Source organism: Schistocerca cancellata, chromosome 3, assembly GCF_023864275.1.
Source record: "Schistocerca cancellata isolate TAMUIC-IGC-003103 chromosome 3, iqSchCanc2.1, whole genome shotgun sequence".
Classification (NCBI taxonomy): Eukaryota; Metazoa; Arthropoda; class Insecta; order Orthoptera; family Acrididae; genus Schistocerca; species Schistocerca cancellata.
Genome location: NC_064628.1, coordinates 372,356,157 through 372,374,852, shown reverse-complemented (window position 1 = coordinate 372,374,852; position 18,696 = coordinate 372,356,157). Strand labels below are relative to the sequence as shown.

At 40.6% G+C, this 18,696-nt stretch overlaps 1 protein-coding gene across 1 annotated transcript in view; it reads right to left on the bottom strand.

The window, feature by feature from the left end:
• LOC126175055 (delta-sarcoglycan) overlaps nucleotides 1-18,696 on the bottom strand; it is a 505,275-nt gene that overhangs the window by 56,589 nt on the left and 429,990 nt on the right. Inside the window, exon 6 of the mRNA XM_049921574.1 lies at nucleotides 1,923-1,995. Coding sequence (XP_049777531.1) covers nucleotides 1,923-1,995 — 73 coding nt within the window. The remainder of the gene's footprint in view (nucleotides 1-1,922; nucleotides 1,996-18,696) is intronic.

Sequence of the window (18,696 nt, the reverse complement as noted above, 5' to 3'; positions counted from 1 at the left end):
AAGCACAGCGGTCTCGTTTCAAAATGAAAATACTGTATGTTGATAAAGCAGGGATAATATTGTAGCTCGCAGAGGGAGTGTGAGAAATTTTTTCAGTTAGGTGGTAGTGGTCCTGTACCTTAAATATAGCAGATGGAATGTGATTCATTAACCTTCAGAGAGAAGAAATATGTTGTGGAAAGGAACCCGACGGAGGTGGATAACACGGTGTTCCACCTATCTCGACAATCTGTAAGCAGAAGCCCTCATGATGATTTCAGCGTTTTAACATGTGCATTGAGGATTTTGTGCCGGAACTGAAAGAGATTCTGCGTATCATCCCCTTAAGACATTGGTCCAAAGAGAAATGAGGAGGTTGAACATTTGGACAAGCTGTGGATGACGAACGAGACCAATATTTACCTTACTGCTTCATGGAAAGAAAGTACTTCAGACAGTGAAGATAGTGTTACCAGTTTCATCAAACGTGGCTGTCAGGCCTTCTCGCTTCTAAAGTGAAGAGGTTATCACACGTTTACGCTTTCAGATTAGTGTGTTGATATGCTACAATTTTTACTGTATGCATATTACATGATACTGAGTCGGGCTACGCAATGTGTTGAAAGATACCGCATCAATTAAAGAACAATAAAGGGGAGGAACTCAAACTGCTGACTGGAAGAATGTTCAGATAGAGCGAGCTGTCTGCTACCGATTGGGCGCAGCTCGTTTATACAGTTGAGACATGATAGCCCGCAGGAGGCAAGCGACAGTGATTGTATTACAATGTAATACTGTAATGGAGCTGAATAGGTCGCTTCAAAAAATCATAGAGCCGGTAAAAAAGACTTAATCACTCAAATTACTCACTTCACGCGTTTCAGATATATTTCCATCTTCAGCGTACAGCTTAGATTTATACGTCAAGCGAATCTCACTTTTTACGAACAAACGTTCACGCTTGACCTTGACACTGTTTGTCATCGAAGCTAAGGACTGAAATTTATGCTAGCCGTAATTAGGAACCACACTATTAACTAAATACTTACTGTTAAACACAATTCTCAGTCGACTTGCTAGCTCTTCTCTTCGAAAGATCTTGAATACTGCTCAGCAGTGTGGGATCCGTACCAGATAGGGTTGATACAAGACGTAGAGAAGATCCAACGGAGAGCAGCGCGCTTCGTTACAGGATCATTTAGTAATCGCGAAAGCGTTACGGAGATGATAGACAAACTCCAGTGGAAGACTCTGCAGGAGAGACGCTCAGTAGCTCGCTACGGGCTTTTGTTAAAGTTTCGAGAACATACCTTCACCGAAAAGTCAAGCAGTATATTGCTCCCTCCTACGTATATCTCGCGAAGAGACCATGAGGATAAAATCAGAGAGATTAGAGCCCACACAGAGGCATACCGACAATCCTTCTTTCCACGAACAATACGAGACTGGAATAGAAGGGAGAACCGATAGAAGTACTGAAGGTACCCTCCGCCACACACCGTCAGGTGGCTTGCGGAGTATGGATGTAGATGTAGATGGATGTAGATGTAGATATACAGGAGTTCAGCCTCCGTAATCGCCCAGCTTGGCACGAAGCAATTCTCTTGAGGTATAAGTCCAAGCATTACCCTGAAATAACAAATATCTGATGCTGGAAATAAATTCGAAACCCCTCAAGTGAGCGATTTGAGTAGTCAAGTGATTTTTCAACGGCTCGATGAATTTTATGAATCCACTTAGTCAGCTCCAATACAGTACCACGTTAAAATAACTCGGTTACTGCGGTATTAAGGGTCACTGTCACCCAAATAGTACATTGCATCTGTTCAGTCTGTACTAACGCAAAGTTTTTCGTTGTCTTTATTACAGTTGCGATGGGACTACCCCGGTATTTACACAAGAAGCGGTGTACATGTTCTACTGTTCTACAGTGGTTTACTCACATGAGCTCCTCTCCGGGATTTGCTCGAACCAGTGGCGTCTGGACCGAGCCGTCGAATACAGCGCCGCCCTCACCTGCCGAGAAGAAATCACGTCGTCAGTAGAGGTTAACATGAAGAAGTTAAACAGGTAAGGAAAAAATATAAACAATAGTATAGAAGATAGAGGCATAATAACAAGGTATCTAAATGTGCACTCTAAGGCAGCATTGTTTCGCTGGGAGAACAGCATCGTTGTTTTATAATTTTATGAAAAAACACATTCTACATCACGTTTTTCTTCTATTTAGCTGCCCGCAGCTCGTGGTCGTGCGGTAGCGTTCTCGCTTCCCGCGCCCGGGTTCCCTGGTTCGATTCCCGGCGGGGGTCAGGGATTTTCTCTGCCTCGTGATGGCTGGGTGTTGTGTGATGTTCTTAGGTTAGTTAGACCATAGATGTTAAGTCCCATAGTGCTCAGAGCCATTTGAACCTTTTTTTTTATTTAGCTGTAATTACGAGTTTCGGGTTAATTAGCCTATTTTCAGATCAAAAACAAGAACAAAACTATTACTTATTCCCTATCACCTAATTATTTACAGTGGTACATGAAAGAAATACGTAAATAAATATAACAGGGTACCCAAAATAAGGAAGATGTTTGCTATAGGAACGGCGGCAGCTAGTGGGTCGGTACGACTGAGAAATCACCGTAAGCTCAGCGATTATATCGGGTGTTTTTAACAAAGACTTTCCCTATTTAACAGGTTATAACGCGGAAGCTAATTACCGTATATGTCCCCGACTTAGTAGCATTAATGTCAAGGACATGGAGAAGAGAAATAATGAAAGAATCATTTCAACTGAAATACCCTTAATGTACTGCTGCCATACATCATACCATTACATACCGGTTCCATTACTCGTACAAAAGAGGCTCAATATGGCACCCATCAGTCTGAAGAAGAGTCTCAAAGCGCAGGATTGGATTCTGCACAGCAGAACGAAGCATTTCAGTAGATATGCTGACTACCTCTCTTCATATGTTGCGCTTCAGATCAGCACAAGTGTGAATGTTCCCCTGGTAAACCCTATCCTTCAGGTAGCCACACAACCAGAAATCACAGGGAGTGAGATCAGGTGATCGTGCCGGCCAAGCATTTGGAATCGATCGGCTGATAATTCGATCGTTTCAAAATGTGTTTCGAAGAAGCAGATGAACTTCACAAGCGATGTGCGGTGGCCTCCCATCTCGCACGAAAATTGTTGAGTTCAATACGTCTCTCTCCTGTAGGGTGGGTATGACACGCTGGCGGAGCATATGGCAGAAATGCTGGCCAGGCACACTGCACGTCTATGGTCCTTCAGCGTCAAAGTGTCAGAAAAGAATGGGCCAGTGATGAACGTAGCCGTGAAGCCATACCATACGGTGACACGTTCAACATACAGGGGAACTTTATGCACAGTGACTGGAGGTGAAGACCCTCTCCGTTTCGGCAATTCTGTGTGTTCACCTCACTCGTCAGAGAAAAATGAGCTTCATCTGTCCATAGGATGGTCCAGGGCCAGCCCTCGTCAACTTCAGTCCTTGGTCGAAAGTGGAGAGCGAGGCCAACACGTCGTTGTGCGTCCTGTGGTGCGAGCTGCTGTACGATATGGACCTTGTACGGATACCATTTGAGAATGGTTCTAAGCACCTTCTGTACAGTGGACAACGGGATGTTCAACTGTCGTGACACAGCACGTGCACTGCCTAACGGTCGGCAGTTGCGTGCAGCGTTGTCTGCCATACCAACGGCGATATCATCAACCACCTGTGGTTCAACCGGTAGTCGGCCACTTTCCGGAGCAACGGCCAGTTCTCCAGTTCATTCGAACTTCTTCATCATGCTCCGCACAGCAGGTGGAGAAAGAGGACCCTATAGTAATCTTTTCAGCCGGCGATATTCTGGAAGTGCAGCTGCAGCATTACTGTTGTTTTGATAAGACAGCTTCACCAGTAACGCGCTGCTCCTTTTGTCCATGCTCATGCTGACACGTCAAGTGCATTGCCACTGATTATGCGTGTGAGACTGTGAATCACGATGACTGATAACGGCACCTGGTGGCCACAGTTGGAACTGGACGGTGGCGCTGTGACGAGTGGAAATCATGACCTACATACTCTGGACCTCATTGTTACCAAGTTTGGCAATCGTGCAATAGTTACTTTCTCTTTATAACGTGTTAAATAAGGACAGTTTAATTATAAACACTCGGTACGTGACAGTACGCCGGAGCTTTAGCATTAATATCTCGATAAAATGTTTAGTAGTGAATCATGTAGATAGTTTTGCTAACACATTTATTGCAAAGGTTAAAATATGAATAAAGGGTACCACGCTATAGCAAGTAAGAATAGGAGCCTACCGTTTTACTGTTCTGCAATTTGGTTATAAGGTCTGCCAAAGGCATCTACCTTCACTAAAATGTCAAACAAACTGCTTAATTTCGCTATTATAGGACGATTCCAACATTACAGAAAGAATATAACTAAAACACAAATCTACATAAAATTTAAAAACATCATTGTCATTGTGCCATGAGCATCAATGTAGGTTTATGTATCCATAGATGAAACACATATAAATGTATCAGTTGTTCCCTTCCAAAGAGGTTAGCGGGCACTGCTGCGGTTGTGGATCTGCCGGCGGTGAAGACATATTTGTGTATTACTACAAACAACTTAGGCGATAGACTCTTCTAGGTTTCCAGACAGAATTATATTTCTCTTCAGTGTCTTCTACATGATCGAAGTTCCCACACCTCTGCTGGAATCTTCAGGAACTTCTGTTGTTCAACTAACCGCTAACATTAGAAGATCCTGAAAAAGATGCCACCGAAAGGGTCGAATCGTCGATTGTGTAGAAGAAATTGAGGAGAAAAATAACGTGGCCTAACAACCTAGAACAGATTACCTTCAATGCAGACTCAAAATGGATAAGGTTTCACATTTTTTGGAAGTCGTATTTAATGTTGGAAGGGTTCGTATTAGGCAAATACAGTTAAATTAAAAAAAGAATGTGATCTGTAGTGTTATGGTTATATAGTCTACAGGTGTGTATTATACAGTGGAATGTCGTGTTCATTTCTTGTCGATGTGCGAAGTAGTCTATCAGTCTGACGTCTATCTTCCACTCGGTATGAGTCAACAGATGTACGTTAATAACATAGTAACGACTTTCCTGAAAAGCGGATCGATATATTTACTACACGCACTTATTGCTGTTCGCTCTAAAGCAACCGAGATGTTTCGTTATTGTTCTTCATCGCATACACAGAAAAACATCCCGTATTTCGTGCTTATGCTAAAAGGAAATCGATAATAAAAGAAGTTAGGTTTAGTACTAAATAATAGAACAAAGGAATAATTGTAATTGACTCTAGAATAATTTGTAGTAATTAAAGTATCGGATGACTATATGTCACTCCAATAGCTATTCTTACTACATAATCTGTATGTAGTTAGAGGTGGTAATATGTAAAAACCAAAGAAAACTTGTTTGACTGGAAACAATATTTCTTCGAAAGGACTGCTGTATGTGACACGTCTCTGGTAACATTTCTGCTTCTCTTGGAGCCCTTTCGTGAGGCGCTCCAAGATTTAAGTCTCTCAACTAACTTTTTAAGCAAATGAAACTATATGATTCCAGAAACCGTTTCAATTCTGAATCGTCTGTGATGTATACATGCAGACTGAAGCCACGGATGAAATTTTGTACCCGGGTCTCCTGTTCACTAGGCAGATGCGCAAACCGCTACGCCACCCTGGTACGTACCTTACATTGGTGGTTCGTATTTCCGAAGATAGCGACATATAATCAGATTTGGTGTGGGATTCAGCTTGCTCTAGCAACAAAAGGATCCATCAAAATTTTGAATGTATTCACTCCAAAATTTCGTACGGAATGCTGCACTGAATATGTTACATTACTAACTATTGTAAGGAGGCTCAAACTGATCTTAATCTCAGAACACACAATTACCGAGCGAGGTGGCGCAGTGGTTAGCACACTGCACTCGTATACGGGAGGACGACGGTTCAATCCCTCGTCCGGCCATCCTGATTTAGGTTTTCGGTGATTTCCCTAAATCGCTCCAGGCAAATGCCGGGATGGTTACTTTGAAAGGGCACGGCCGACATCCTTCCCCATCCTTCCCGAATCTGATGAGACCGATGACCTCGCTGTCTGGTCTCCTCCCCCAAACAACCCAACTCCAACCCAACACACATCGACTCTCAAATCCATTTATTCGTTACACTACGCACAGACTTGCAAAAAGCGAGTTGTTAACAGCATCTTTCAGCTGACCAACTTTTACTGAAAGTGCAGGCTTAACCAGTGCAGACTTAACCAGTCTCCGTAGCCGAAATCGGTAAGTACGGTACTTTGTACCGCGGCGCCCGACTCTGAGGGAGGAAATGTGTAGGCGTATTGTTTGTCATAAGCAGATTTAGTGTCAATGTCGTGGGTTAAATTCTAAACGGCTGTTTGTCGGATGTTTACAAGATATTCGACAGTCCTTGTGGTGTTGTTCTACAAGGAGATTAGGAAAGACGATCAGGGCTTAACAGTGCCGTGCAACTTTAATTACTAAACTTGTTATTTCAAACCACTGCGAAAAACAGAAAGCGATATCCCTGGCAAATTTGGAAATATCTCAGTTTCTCGAGTTAGGTGACCCACTCACAGCGTGTTTATGTAGAAAACGCCCTCTTACGCGAACCGTCTTTTGGGAATGTGAGGAAAGATAAGCTCTGCTGTTTAAGGTGTAAGTAGGCTGTTTAGGTTTTCTTATTGGTAACGCCACGTAGCGCTCTGTATGAAAACCACTGGCTGTGCTGCGTGCAGTCTGAGGCTAGTTTGCATTGTTGTCTGCCATTGTAGTGTTGGGCAGCTGGATGTTAACAGCGCGTAGCGTTGTGCAGTTGTAGGTGAGCCGCCAGCAGTGGTGGATGTGGGAAGTGAGATGGCGGATTTTTGAGAGCGGATGATCTGGACGTGTGTCCATCAGAGACAGTACATTTGTAAGACTGGATGTCATGAACTGATATATAACATAACCTTTGAACAATATTAAGGTAAATACATTGTTTATTCTCTATCAAAATCTTTCTTTTGCTAACTGTCCCTATCAGTAGTTAGTGCCTTCAGTAGTTTGAATCTTTTATTTAGCTGGCAATAGTGGCGCTCGCTGTATTGCAGTCGTTCGAGTAAGGAAGATTTTTGTGAGGTAAGTGATTTGTGGAACGTATAGGTTAATGTTACTCAGGGCCATTCTCTTGTAGGGATTACTGAAAGTCAGCTTGCGTTGCGCTAAAAATATTGTGTGTCAGTTTAAGCACCGTCATGTGTAATTGTTCAAAGGGGACGTTTCATATGTTGACCCCTAGCCTAGGATACCTCACTGGAATCTTCCGATTTTTTCTTGTAGTTTGTGTAATTACTGTAGCTTTTGTTTACTGCTAGCGCGTAATTGTAGAGAGAATTTCCTTTGTAGTTGCAGTCTTTCATTGTTGTACAGTAAAACAGTTGTGGCATGCATGTAGATTTGCACCAAGTATTTCGCAGCTGCGCTTGCGATTAACTAGATATTATTTTCAGTGCTGTGTTAATGTTTTTTTATTTTGCTCTTCAAATAGTGCTTTTCTGTGTTATCGTGTGAAATATTGTGACAATAATGTCGTGTGAAAAACGTAAATACAAGGCTCCAAAGTAAACTGAGAAATGACAGTGAAAACGAAAGCAGTGTGTTAGAGCCACCGTGTAATGAATTAACTAATGTTCAACGTAGTAATTTGGTAATTGTACATAGGCAAATGGAGCGGGCCGCAAACAATGGTGTAGACAGTGAAACAATTAGTGAACAGGAAGCATTTTCGATCGATCGGTCGGCAACCGCCCGCCTCAGGAATCGGGAACGACAGGACACAATCTTGCAAATACTGCAGATTCAGGTTTTGGGTCCTCACCGTTTTCTCAAATAAGTTAAGACACATTTTCCGCTTGTCAGAATGTGAACGTTGCCGGTGCAACTTCACTGCCGAAAAGCACTGAGGAACATGTTTCAGACACCGGTGCATTGTTGTTACAGTTAATGCAACAAATGGGACAAAGGCTACAAAAGTTAGACACAATGGAACAAAATCGTCAAACGTTAGACACAATGGAACAACACCAGAGACAAACACAGCAACACTTAGACGCAAAGGAAGCTTCAAAAGTTAGACTCAGTGGAACATACGCTTGAACAAACACGTGAAGATTTAACTACCGAGTTACATAAAATCGAATCGAAATGTCAAAAAGTCTGTAATGACGTAGAAACACAAATTTGTGAGCATTTCCAACCTATTTTTTCGGGGCATGAAAATACATTACAGAATCACGAAGCAGCCATAAAAGAACTCCAAACTATTGTTCATGATAATCATGAGACCTTGCAAGCTAAAATTGACTCAGTTGCATTTACCAATTCGGTTACGCAACTTGCAAAAACTCAGGAAAACTTAAAGGACGGAAATGGACACTCTGAAACTTGGTTCAGAAAAACACACTGAGGAAATAAGTACACTATCGGAGAAAGTAGCCGAACTTTCGGATCAGTTCACTAACTTATCTGCAAAGGTAGATGATGATCTGACTGACACAAGACCTGTAGCCATTACTGACACAGAAGAGTATGAACAAATTAAGAAATTAAAACAAAATCAGAATCAAATTAATACGCAACACAAAAGAGAAATCGGGGAAGTACAAGATCAGTTGGCACAAGTAATACAAAAATTACATATTTCAGAGGACACTCGCGCTCCAACACGGGAAGAGGGACTTAGAAATACGGAAAAGCCACAAAATAAGAACACAGGGCATTTCGCAAATTATGAAAGAAATTGGCAAGGTGCACCGAATTTTGAGATGGTACCGCCGACACGACGTAACAATGACCGATATGCTACTCGCTGACACGATTATTTTGACTATAAGTTGTTCATTACTGCATGTAAATTCAAAACATTTAAGAATTCTGGCAACGACATTCATCCACAAGCGTGGCTCCATCAATTCTCTCATTGTTTTCCTCCCAACTGGTCATTAGCGCACAGATTAGAATTTATGTGTGGCTACTTAGAGAATGAACCAGCTGAAAGAATGCGATCGGTCATTCACGATTGCCACAGTGAGGGAGAATTTTATCATGCCTTCCTCTCAGCATATTGGTCTCAAGCTACACAAGACTGAGTAAGACATAGCATCATAATGATGAAACATTTCGAACAATCTGAATTTTCCAGTCTTGTGAAATATTTTGAAGACATGTTGCACAAGAATCAGTACCTGTCAAACCCATACAGCCCCTCAGAACTCATCTGCATTTGCTTAATCAAATTACCTGAACATTTACGACATATTATTTTGGCATGACGTTGCAAAGACGACATTGAAGCTTTTCAGGGACTCTTACAAGAATTAGAAATTGACACTGACAATTGCGGAATGCGAAAACAGGAACACAACTATTACAGGTCACATCTGTCGCAATTCCGCGATGAAAGAAATAATATCTGGACATGACAAGGCTATTCTCACAACACAAATCGTGACCAAAACAGACACCACCCATATGACAACCGTTGGCAGAGTAGTAATAATTACAGGGAAAGATCACCTCTCCGTTGTAGTGACTATCACAGAGACAGAGAAACAGACAATACAGAAACCAAAATAAGTATTATCAAGGGAGACAGAATAGACGCAACAGTCCAGTGCACAGTTACGATTCAGGGAGAAATTCTCCACCACGTGACCGACAAGAAAGAAACTATGGAATCTACTGACATGACGACAGACGATATGATCGTAACGACAGACCTGAATTGCATCAGAATTGGCGGGATTCAAACAGGGCAGGGCCCTCTCAACAAGGTGAATTTGTAGAAGTTAGGTCTCCAAATCCCAATAACGACGCGCGCCATCAAAGAGACAATAGGCAATGACTCATACCGCTGGCAGCCACAAAACATACTTATGAAACTGATGACGCAGCTGTGGTAGCTAGTAATTACGTAAAAATGGAAGACATTAGGGACATCTTACTCCAGGAACACGACGTAAAACATAACAACAGTGCATATCCTGTGATTCACATTACAGTAAACGACGTAAAATTTACGGCAGTACTTCAATCTGGTAGTCCCATTTCAGTAATTAATGAAACAGCCTTTAGTAAATGCAACAAATCGAACGATTTCCCCACACTTCCGTTACGTAAGATTAAACTACAAGGTGCCATCTTTGGAAAAAGGGTAGATGTACGCCAACAAACCAACTTAGAATTCTTTTGTCAAAGCCACAGCTTCTTTATGAACTTTCTTATTGTTCCATTATTGTCGACGGAAATTATATTGGGAGTAGACTTTTTGAATGAATACAAAGCAATCTTAAGCTTTCACGATGCTGAAATAAGATTAGAGAAATAAGAACAGTCAATAGCTTTGAAATTTGAAGATTGGCACTCAAACCATGACGAAGAAATCAATCGGATTTACCTCCTGTTAGACAAGAGTTCGGAATTTTCTACGGAACTTGACACTAACAATCACTCTGCAAATACTGACAGGGATGATACCGATGGCCCATTTGATACTAATGAGTGAATTCAGAATAAAATTAAAACAATTGAGAATTGTAATGACACTGATATGCAAAGACCTTTTTGAGATTTTACAACCTCATTCCACAGTTTTCACTCATAAAAGAGGAACAATCAAGGAATTTCAATACCAATTTCGTGTTCGTGAAAATACTAAATTTTGTGTTAGACCATACGTAATTCTAGCACATTATAGGGACTGTGTTAGAACAGAAAAAGAATCTATGCTTGACTAGGGCATTATTGAGCCTGCAGTAAGCTCATACAACAATCCATTACATGTTGTTGAGAAAAAAAATGGATCGATCAGGCTTGTCTTAGATTCGAGACAAATCAATACTATCATCATTCCTGAAACAGACAGGCCGCAAACGCTGGAAGAACTTCTTCAAAATTTTAATGGTGTAAAAGTGTTGTCTTCTACTGATCTCAGATCCAGCTTTTATTAGATCGAACTTCATATAGAATGTAGAAAATACACAGGTTTCCTTTGTTTCGGCGTTTGTTATCAGTTTCAGAAACTTCCTTTTGGTTTGAACATTTCTTCAGCAGCATTCATTCGCGGGCTAAATTCCATATTACCTGAGTTCTTAAAACGTCACATCATCTTGTATGTGGACGATATTCTGATAGCAGAAGCCTCATGGGAAAAACACAATCGCATCCTCAACAGCGTGTTACATATTTTTGCAGAATCTGGAATTACAGTTAACTTGGAAAAGTCTGAATTCGGTAGGACAAGGGTGAAGTTTTTGGGACATATTATTTCTTCTGAAGGCATTCAGCCGGATCCTGAAAAGTTAGAAGTAATCAGAGCCATTCCAGTTCCATCCACAAAAAAACAAGTCCGCAGTTTTCTAGGTCTCGTAAATTTTTACCGTCGTTTTCTGAATATGCAAATTATAGTTACACCAAAACTTTGTTCTCTCACTGGAAAAAATACTATTTGGTACTGGGACGAACAAGCACAGTTGGAATTCAATTCTTTGAAAGAAGCGCTACTTAACGCACCAATACTAGCTCATCCAGATCTGTCACAAGATTTCTGTCTTAGCACGGATTCTTCTAAAGTCGGTCTTGGTGCCCATTTATTTCAAGAAGCCATAGAAAATGACACTACTGCTCAGAAAACCATTGCTTTTGCTAGCCGAGTGCTAACAAAATCTGAAAAAAATTATTCCGTTACTGAATTAGAAGCTTTAGCTATCGTTTGGGCATTTAACAAATTCCGTTTCTTTCTTTCTGGTAAGCACGTAAAAGTATACAGTGATCATCGTGCATTACAATTTCTTATATCTTCAAAATTAAATCATGACAGGTTAAAACGTTGGGCATTGTTTCTGCAAGAATTCCACTTCACAATGGTCTACATTCCTGGCAAGGAGAACATTGTTGCGGACGCACTGTCACGCGCACCGGCTGGGCTTGAGAAAAGTAACACAGAAAGCAACCTCGAGAAAAATTTCAGTATTCTTTACATTCAGAGAGTCACCTTTGAAAACTTCATCACCACATCTTTAAAGGACATTGCTCATGAACAAGATAAAGATCCGATTTGGAAAGACACCAAAAGTAGATGGCATGAAAAGACACACACACAGATTCGGCATTATTATCTGGTTAGAAACAACATACTGTTCAAATGCTGCACTGTTGATGACAAGAGATGGGTACTTTGCATTCCTGACGATTTTGTTAATAAGCTCATTTGGTACATTCATTTCAGCTATGCACATTTTGGTCCACGAAGATTTTATCATATTCTTCGGACGACTTCTTATTTTTAACAATATGGAAAAGAGAATTCGAAGAGTCTTGTCTATTTGTAAACTTTGTCAAAAGGCTAAACCATCTACAGTCTCACATTGTGCTCCGTTGGTTACTATCATTGCTTCTAAATTAAAAGAATTTGCTGCTGTTGATCTCTTGGGACCCCTTGTCAGAACATCTAATGGATTTTCGTACGTTCTAGTCGCTGTTGAACTTACTTCAAAATTTGTTTCTTTCACTCCATTACGTAAAGCCACTGGACAGTCTGTATCCAACGCCTTTGTTAAAAATTTCTTACGTGAAGTTGGACACGTTAGTAAAGTCATTTCAGATAACGGACCGCAATTCAGATCTGCTGTTTGGTCACGCATGCTTCGGAACCATAAAATCAAACCTGTTTTTATTTCATTGCACTCACCACATTGTAACCCGTCTCAACGGATTATGAAAGAAATCAATAAGCTTTGCAGAATTTATTGTCACAGAAAGCATCAGTATTTATTTCAAAACGTGCTGAATGAAATGCCTCATGACTCCACTGCTTTACCACCTATTCTTGTACTGAAGAATGAAGAACCACCGAACAGAATCAGAGAGCTTGTACCTTTTCCAAATACACGTAAACTTCGACACAAAGACATAATTGATTTGGCTATTAAAAATATAAAATCTGCAGCAGACAAAAGGAGAAAACTACACGGTAAAGGAAAAGCAAAGAAATTATATATTGGTCGGAAAGTTCTCATTAAAGCTCATTCAATGTCACATAAGAAGAAACACTTGAGTCACAAATTCTTTCTAGTTTACAATGGACCTTACAGAATCCGACGTATACCACATGATAATTGCGTTGAAGTTGAAACTCTGCGTACTAGGAAGAGTAAAGGTTTACACCACATTTCACATGTAAAACCGTTTACTGAAAGATAATCTGTTTTTTAACTTAGTCTTTGCCATAAGACTGTTCACTTCACGCTACTAGTACAATTTGTCACACTGAGAAACTGTTAACATGCAGCAATGTTTTGAAGTTAACTATCCAGTCTAGAACCTAGGGAACATTTTTAAACAGTAATTACGAATGGATTGTTATAGTGAACAGACGACACAGTGTTGTTATTTGTACATTCTTGCTTGTTAGTTGCACGATTACGTAACGACTATCAGGCTTACATACTTAGAACATATACTGGTACTGCTAATGAGATTTTAATGCAACATTTTGGTTTACTTGAAAATACATTCTGGATTTAAAGTACTTTCTGTGAGATACCAGATGACACAGTGGTTAGTTTATGTGACAGCTACACGATTTTATCACCACGCTACTAATGGGTGACAATTTACAATGTTGCTTTTGCGGTGTTTCTGTTTTATGTCTGCACAGTTTTTCTTAATTCTTCTGGAAAGGAAAACATGTTTTAATAGTAACTTTTGTGGTATAGCTACAATGAGACAGCCTTTTCCGTAGCACAATAATACGTTACAGCACAGTTCTTTCTTCATCACGGCAATAAGTGTAATAAGTGAGATATCTATACGCAAAGCATTTCACTGTTGTTTATCATGAGGTAAGTACATTGACTTCTGCAAAACTTAGCTTTCGGAGGACGATAACTACGACACTTCCACAGAGATTATCTGACAACAAGACGCGCAGTTTAGCGCTACAGTACAGGTATTTGGGTGATTAATTTTGTACTTAAAACATTTATTTTTAAAGATTTTTGAATTACAATGATACAAAGGTATTCCGTGATACATTTCATTCTATTGCTGTACTCTGTAACACCTGAGGGTATAATTACATTAATCCTCAGGGGGGTACACGCTTACTTTGTGTACCATATGTCTGGCAAGCACAAGGAGTCCTAGCTAATATGGTACTTCTTTATACAACTTTACACATCGGTACCATATTTATCTAACACAAATTACACAGCTATCTGATCATTTAACTGAGAGAGAAAAACATTTATTTTACTATATCAGTGACCGATGTTTACTCAGTTACACAGTTGGATAACTTCACACTTACGAAATTGTGTTTTGTCTGTACTTTGTGAACTGTTCTTACTTCTTCGAAACCATTGTGATACTATGAGAGCTTTGAATGATGTATTTGGTATGGGATCATGATTTTTAAAGTATGATTAAGGTAGATGACACTATTGAAATGAGCAGAGAATTTTCATTAAGTTTTGAAATTATTGCAGAAAATTACGAGGTTTTTGAACTTTGGCTGAGTTTTTATGATGTTATTATTACGATGACATGTGTCTTATGATGTTGAGGTATGTTTATGATCAATAAGCTGATGCTATATGAGGAATTTGATTATGCTATGTATTTATTATGATGAAATATTGAAGAAGTGTCGACGAATATGTATATGTGTAATAAGGTAAGGAATAATGAGTAGTGGTTAGGGGCTCTGACTTGTGAAAAAGAATGTTGAAAACCAAGAATCATACACTCCTGGAAATGGAAAAAAGAACACATTGATACCGGTGTGTCAGACCCACCATACTTGCTCCGGACACTGCGAGAGGGCTGTACAAGCAATGATCACATGCACGGCACAGCGGACACACCAGGAACCGCGGTGTTGGCCGTCGAATGGCGCTAGCTGCGCAGCATTTGTGCACCGCCGCTGTCAGTGTCAGCCAGTTTGCCGTGGCATACGGAGCTCCATCGCAGTCTTTAACACTGGTAGCATGCCGCGACAGCGTGGACGTGAACCGTATGTGCAGATGACGGACTGTGAGCGAGGGCGTATAGTGGGCATGCGGGAGGCCGGGTGGACGTACCGCCGAATTGCTCAACACGTGGGGCGTGAGGTCTCCCCATACATCGATGTTGTCGCCAGTGGTCGGCAGAAGGTGCACGTGCCCGTCGACCTGGGACCGGACCACAGCGACGCACGGATGCACGCCAAGACCGTAGGATCCTACGCAGTGCCGTAGGGGACCGCACCGCCACTTCCCAGCAAATTAGGGACACTGTTGCTCCTGGGGTATCGGCGAGGACCATTCGCAACCGTCTCCATGAAGTTGGGCTACGGTCCCGCACACCGTTAGGCCGTCTTCCGCTCACGCCCCAACATCGTGCAGCCCGCCTCCAGTGGTGCCGCGACAGGCGTGAATGGAGGGACGAATGGAGACGTGTCGTCTTCAGCGATGAGAGTCGCTTCTGCCTTGGTGCCAATGATGGTCGTATGCGTGTTTGGCGCTGTGCAGGTGAGCGCCACAATCAGGACTGCATACGACCGAGGCACACAGGCCTTACACTGGCCGTACACCACTGGTGATCATCGAGGGGACACTGAATAGTGCACGGTACATCCAAACCGTCATCGAACCCATCGTTCTACCATTCCTAGACCGGCAAGGGAACTTGCTGTTCCAACAGGACAATGCACGTCCGCATGTATCCCGTGCCACCCAACGTGCTCTAGAAGGTGTAAGTCAACTACCCTGGCCAGCAAGATCTCCGGATCTGTCCCCCATTGAGCATGTTTGGGACTGGATGAAGCGTCGTCTCACGCGGTCTGCACGTCCAGCACAAACGCTGGTCCAACTGAGGCGCCAGGTGGAAATGGTATGGCAAGCCGTTCCACAGGACTACATCCAGCATATCTACGATCGTCTCCATGGGAGAATAGCAGCCTGCATTGCTGCGAAAGGTGGATATGCACTGTACTAGTGCCGACATTGTGCATGCTCTGTTGCCTGTGTCTATGTGCCTGTGGTTCTGTCAGTGTGATCATGTGATGTATCTGACCCCAGGAATGTGTCAATAAAGTTTCCCCTTCCTGGGACAATGAATTCACGGTGTTCTTATTTCAATTTCCAGGAGTGTATTTTAAGAGTTAAGAAATGTGTGTAAATGCGGAGTGTATCACAATGCCGGAGAAACTTTTGTGGACACTGTTATATTTATAGGATTTTGTAATGCAAATTCTCGACCTGTGAAATTTTTTATAGGAGACTGTCACTGTAGTGCAAATTGGTGTCGTAAATATTTAGGTAAGAAAGGTAAGTGACCTTGACGTTATGTGTTTTGGGCGCCCAGCTGAGAGATAGTCGTCTGACAAAAGAAAGCCATTAGGTGGAGAAAAAAAAAAAGAGGCCATTATCATCTCTATTGACATTTCTTTGTAGAAAGCATCGCAAATACGACACGCTCAAACTTGAAAATGTATCATTACACTGTGGAGATCTTAATTTATGATATTTACTAAAATGCCTAATGAAATGATGAGAAACATTTTACATCTATTGTCTTTCTAATTGAGAGATTGCTTATTTTGTTTAATATCTAGTTTATAGTTGCACTGCAGCATTGTTTAAATTAAAATTTAATAGATGTACTAATAGAAACGTTTTCTGTCTACAGACCCACTAAACAATAATGTTGTGATCTGCTTTCCAAAAAAAAAAAAAAAAAGAAAAGAGAGCACAACTAGACATTTCCCTTCACAGGAATAGCAAAAAATTTTTTTAACGATTTGGTAACTTGTCTGCTAGAGTAAATTATCGTAATGCATTACTCTAGGGTTAAGATGTGACATAGGTATTAGACATGGCCATCTTTACTGTACTATTTTTTTCTGCTTGTGAGCTTTGTCATGTTTAGATATTAGTTATTGCATTTGTTGCTGCTGTTTGCCAGGCATAGTGGTACTAAATTTCACTTTGTATTACTCTGTTAAGCCAGTTTTACTACTGATTTATTTTTCTTGTTTGCTGCACTTTGCCTTATATTAGTTGTAATGTTGCATTTGCTATGATAATTTATATTTATTGCTGCTTGCTTTGCCAGTTTGCATTTTTTGTCATTGCTGTTTGTGTTAATTGTTTTGTGCTGCTGCATTGCCTCGTCCCTTACTTTAGCATCTGAACTCAGTAGATTTAAGTTAGCTTAAGATGGGGTAGGCTATATAAGAGAACGAGTTGCGATTAATTGGAAGAAATGCATTGAGAAGCTATAAGAAAATTGTTTGGACAAAAAAGCATTTTGAAAGAGGATATGAATAAAAAAAGTAGGGTTTAGGGACAACAGGTTTAGGTAGGATTTTCTTAGAAATAAATGATAAGATAAGATAATGGAAAATAAATAATGAGGTAAGAAATATGTGAACATATAAATACAGAAAGCATGCTTGGAGAGGATTTTTTTGGTGGAAACAAATGTTGAAATAAGACGAAAGATCTATGGAATGAAGTTTTGGGTTGGACTGGAGTACCAAGTGTTACACTGAAAACAAACCCTGTCCTTTCCTCCTGTATTATTCTGCTATGTGTTTGTGTACTCTTGTGTATTTGTGTTTTTCCTGTCTTTATGTGTTTAGCTACTAAGATTTATGTTGTAGAATTATTCTAGTGCTAAGCTACATTCACTGTGATGAGGAATACTGTTATCCTCAAATATAATTTGCATTAATAATATGTTATTTACTTTGTAAAGATGTTTATAGACGTTATTAATTCTGTTCTGTTTCAATGATCATATGTGAAATTAATGTTTCGAAAACTATTCTCATTATTTTATATATTTACTTATGCCATAATTCCTGTAACACTGATGTATATGTTTATTTCTATTCGTTTGTAAAACCCCTATTACTACAAATGTTATCTGTAGTGTTATGTTCTTTAATGATGTATTTTGTACCTTTGTTATTGTATTCTTATGTTATAAAATTGTAATTGACACCAGGTCATCAAATTAAGTAACTTGTAAGTTACATTTCACTGCACACTGTTTCTGTTGTCATAGTATATGCACAATAGACGAGAAGTTGGGACTGTTAGTGTTTGCACATGTGTTAATAATTCAGCAAGGGACTGATTAACAGCATTGCTGGTTCTAAGGACAATTCCAAAACTTTGTGAGTGCACAAGTGGTGGTTTATGGACTTGCTATATTGTCCGCAAGACTCTTCGATGGTGATTGAGCACCTGCACAGTTGCAACAGATGGCTGCTGGCCATCTCTACAAGGACTACAGTGGGTCTACACATTTGATGACTCACCAGTACCATTATTGCTACAAGGAATGCAGTGTGTCTGCACCTCTGGTGGCCCACCAATACCATAATCTCTACCAGGACTACAGTGGGTCTGCTCTGTGATGACCTACCTACCAATATTCTTCAAAACTTCCACTAACTCTGCTGTGGGTTTGCTCTGTTGTGGCCCATTACCTGTCTGCATGTCAAGAGTCAACACTGTCTTTCCGTTGGAAGGACAACACTACTTCTTCAAGACTGTATGGAAATCCACTACTGCTGTGTGCATTTCTTTTACTGCTCAGACTTTAAGAAAAACACTGT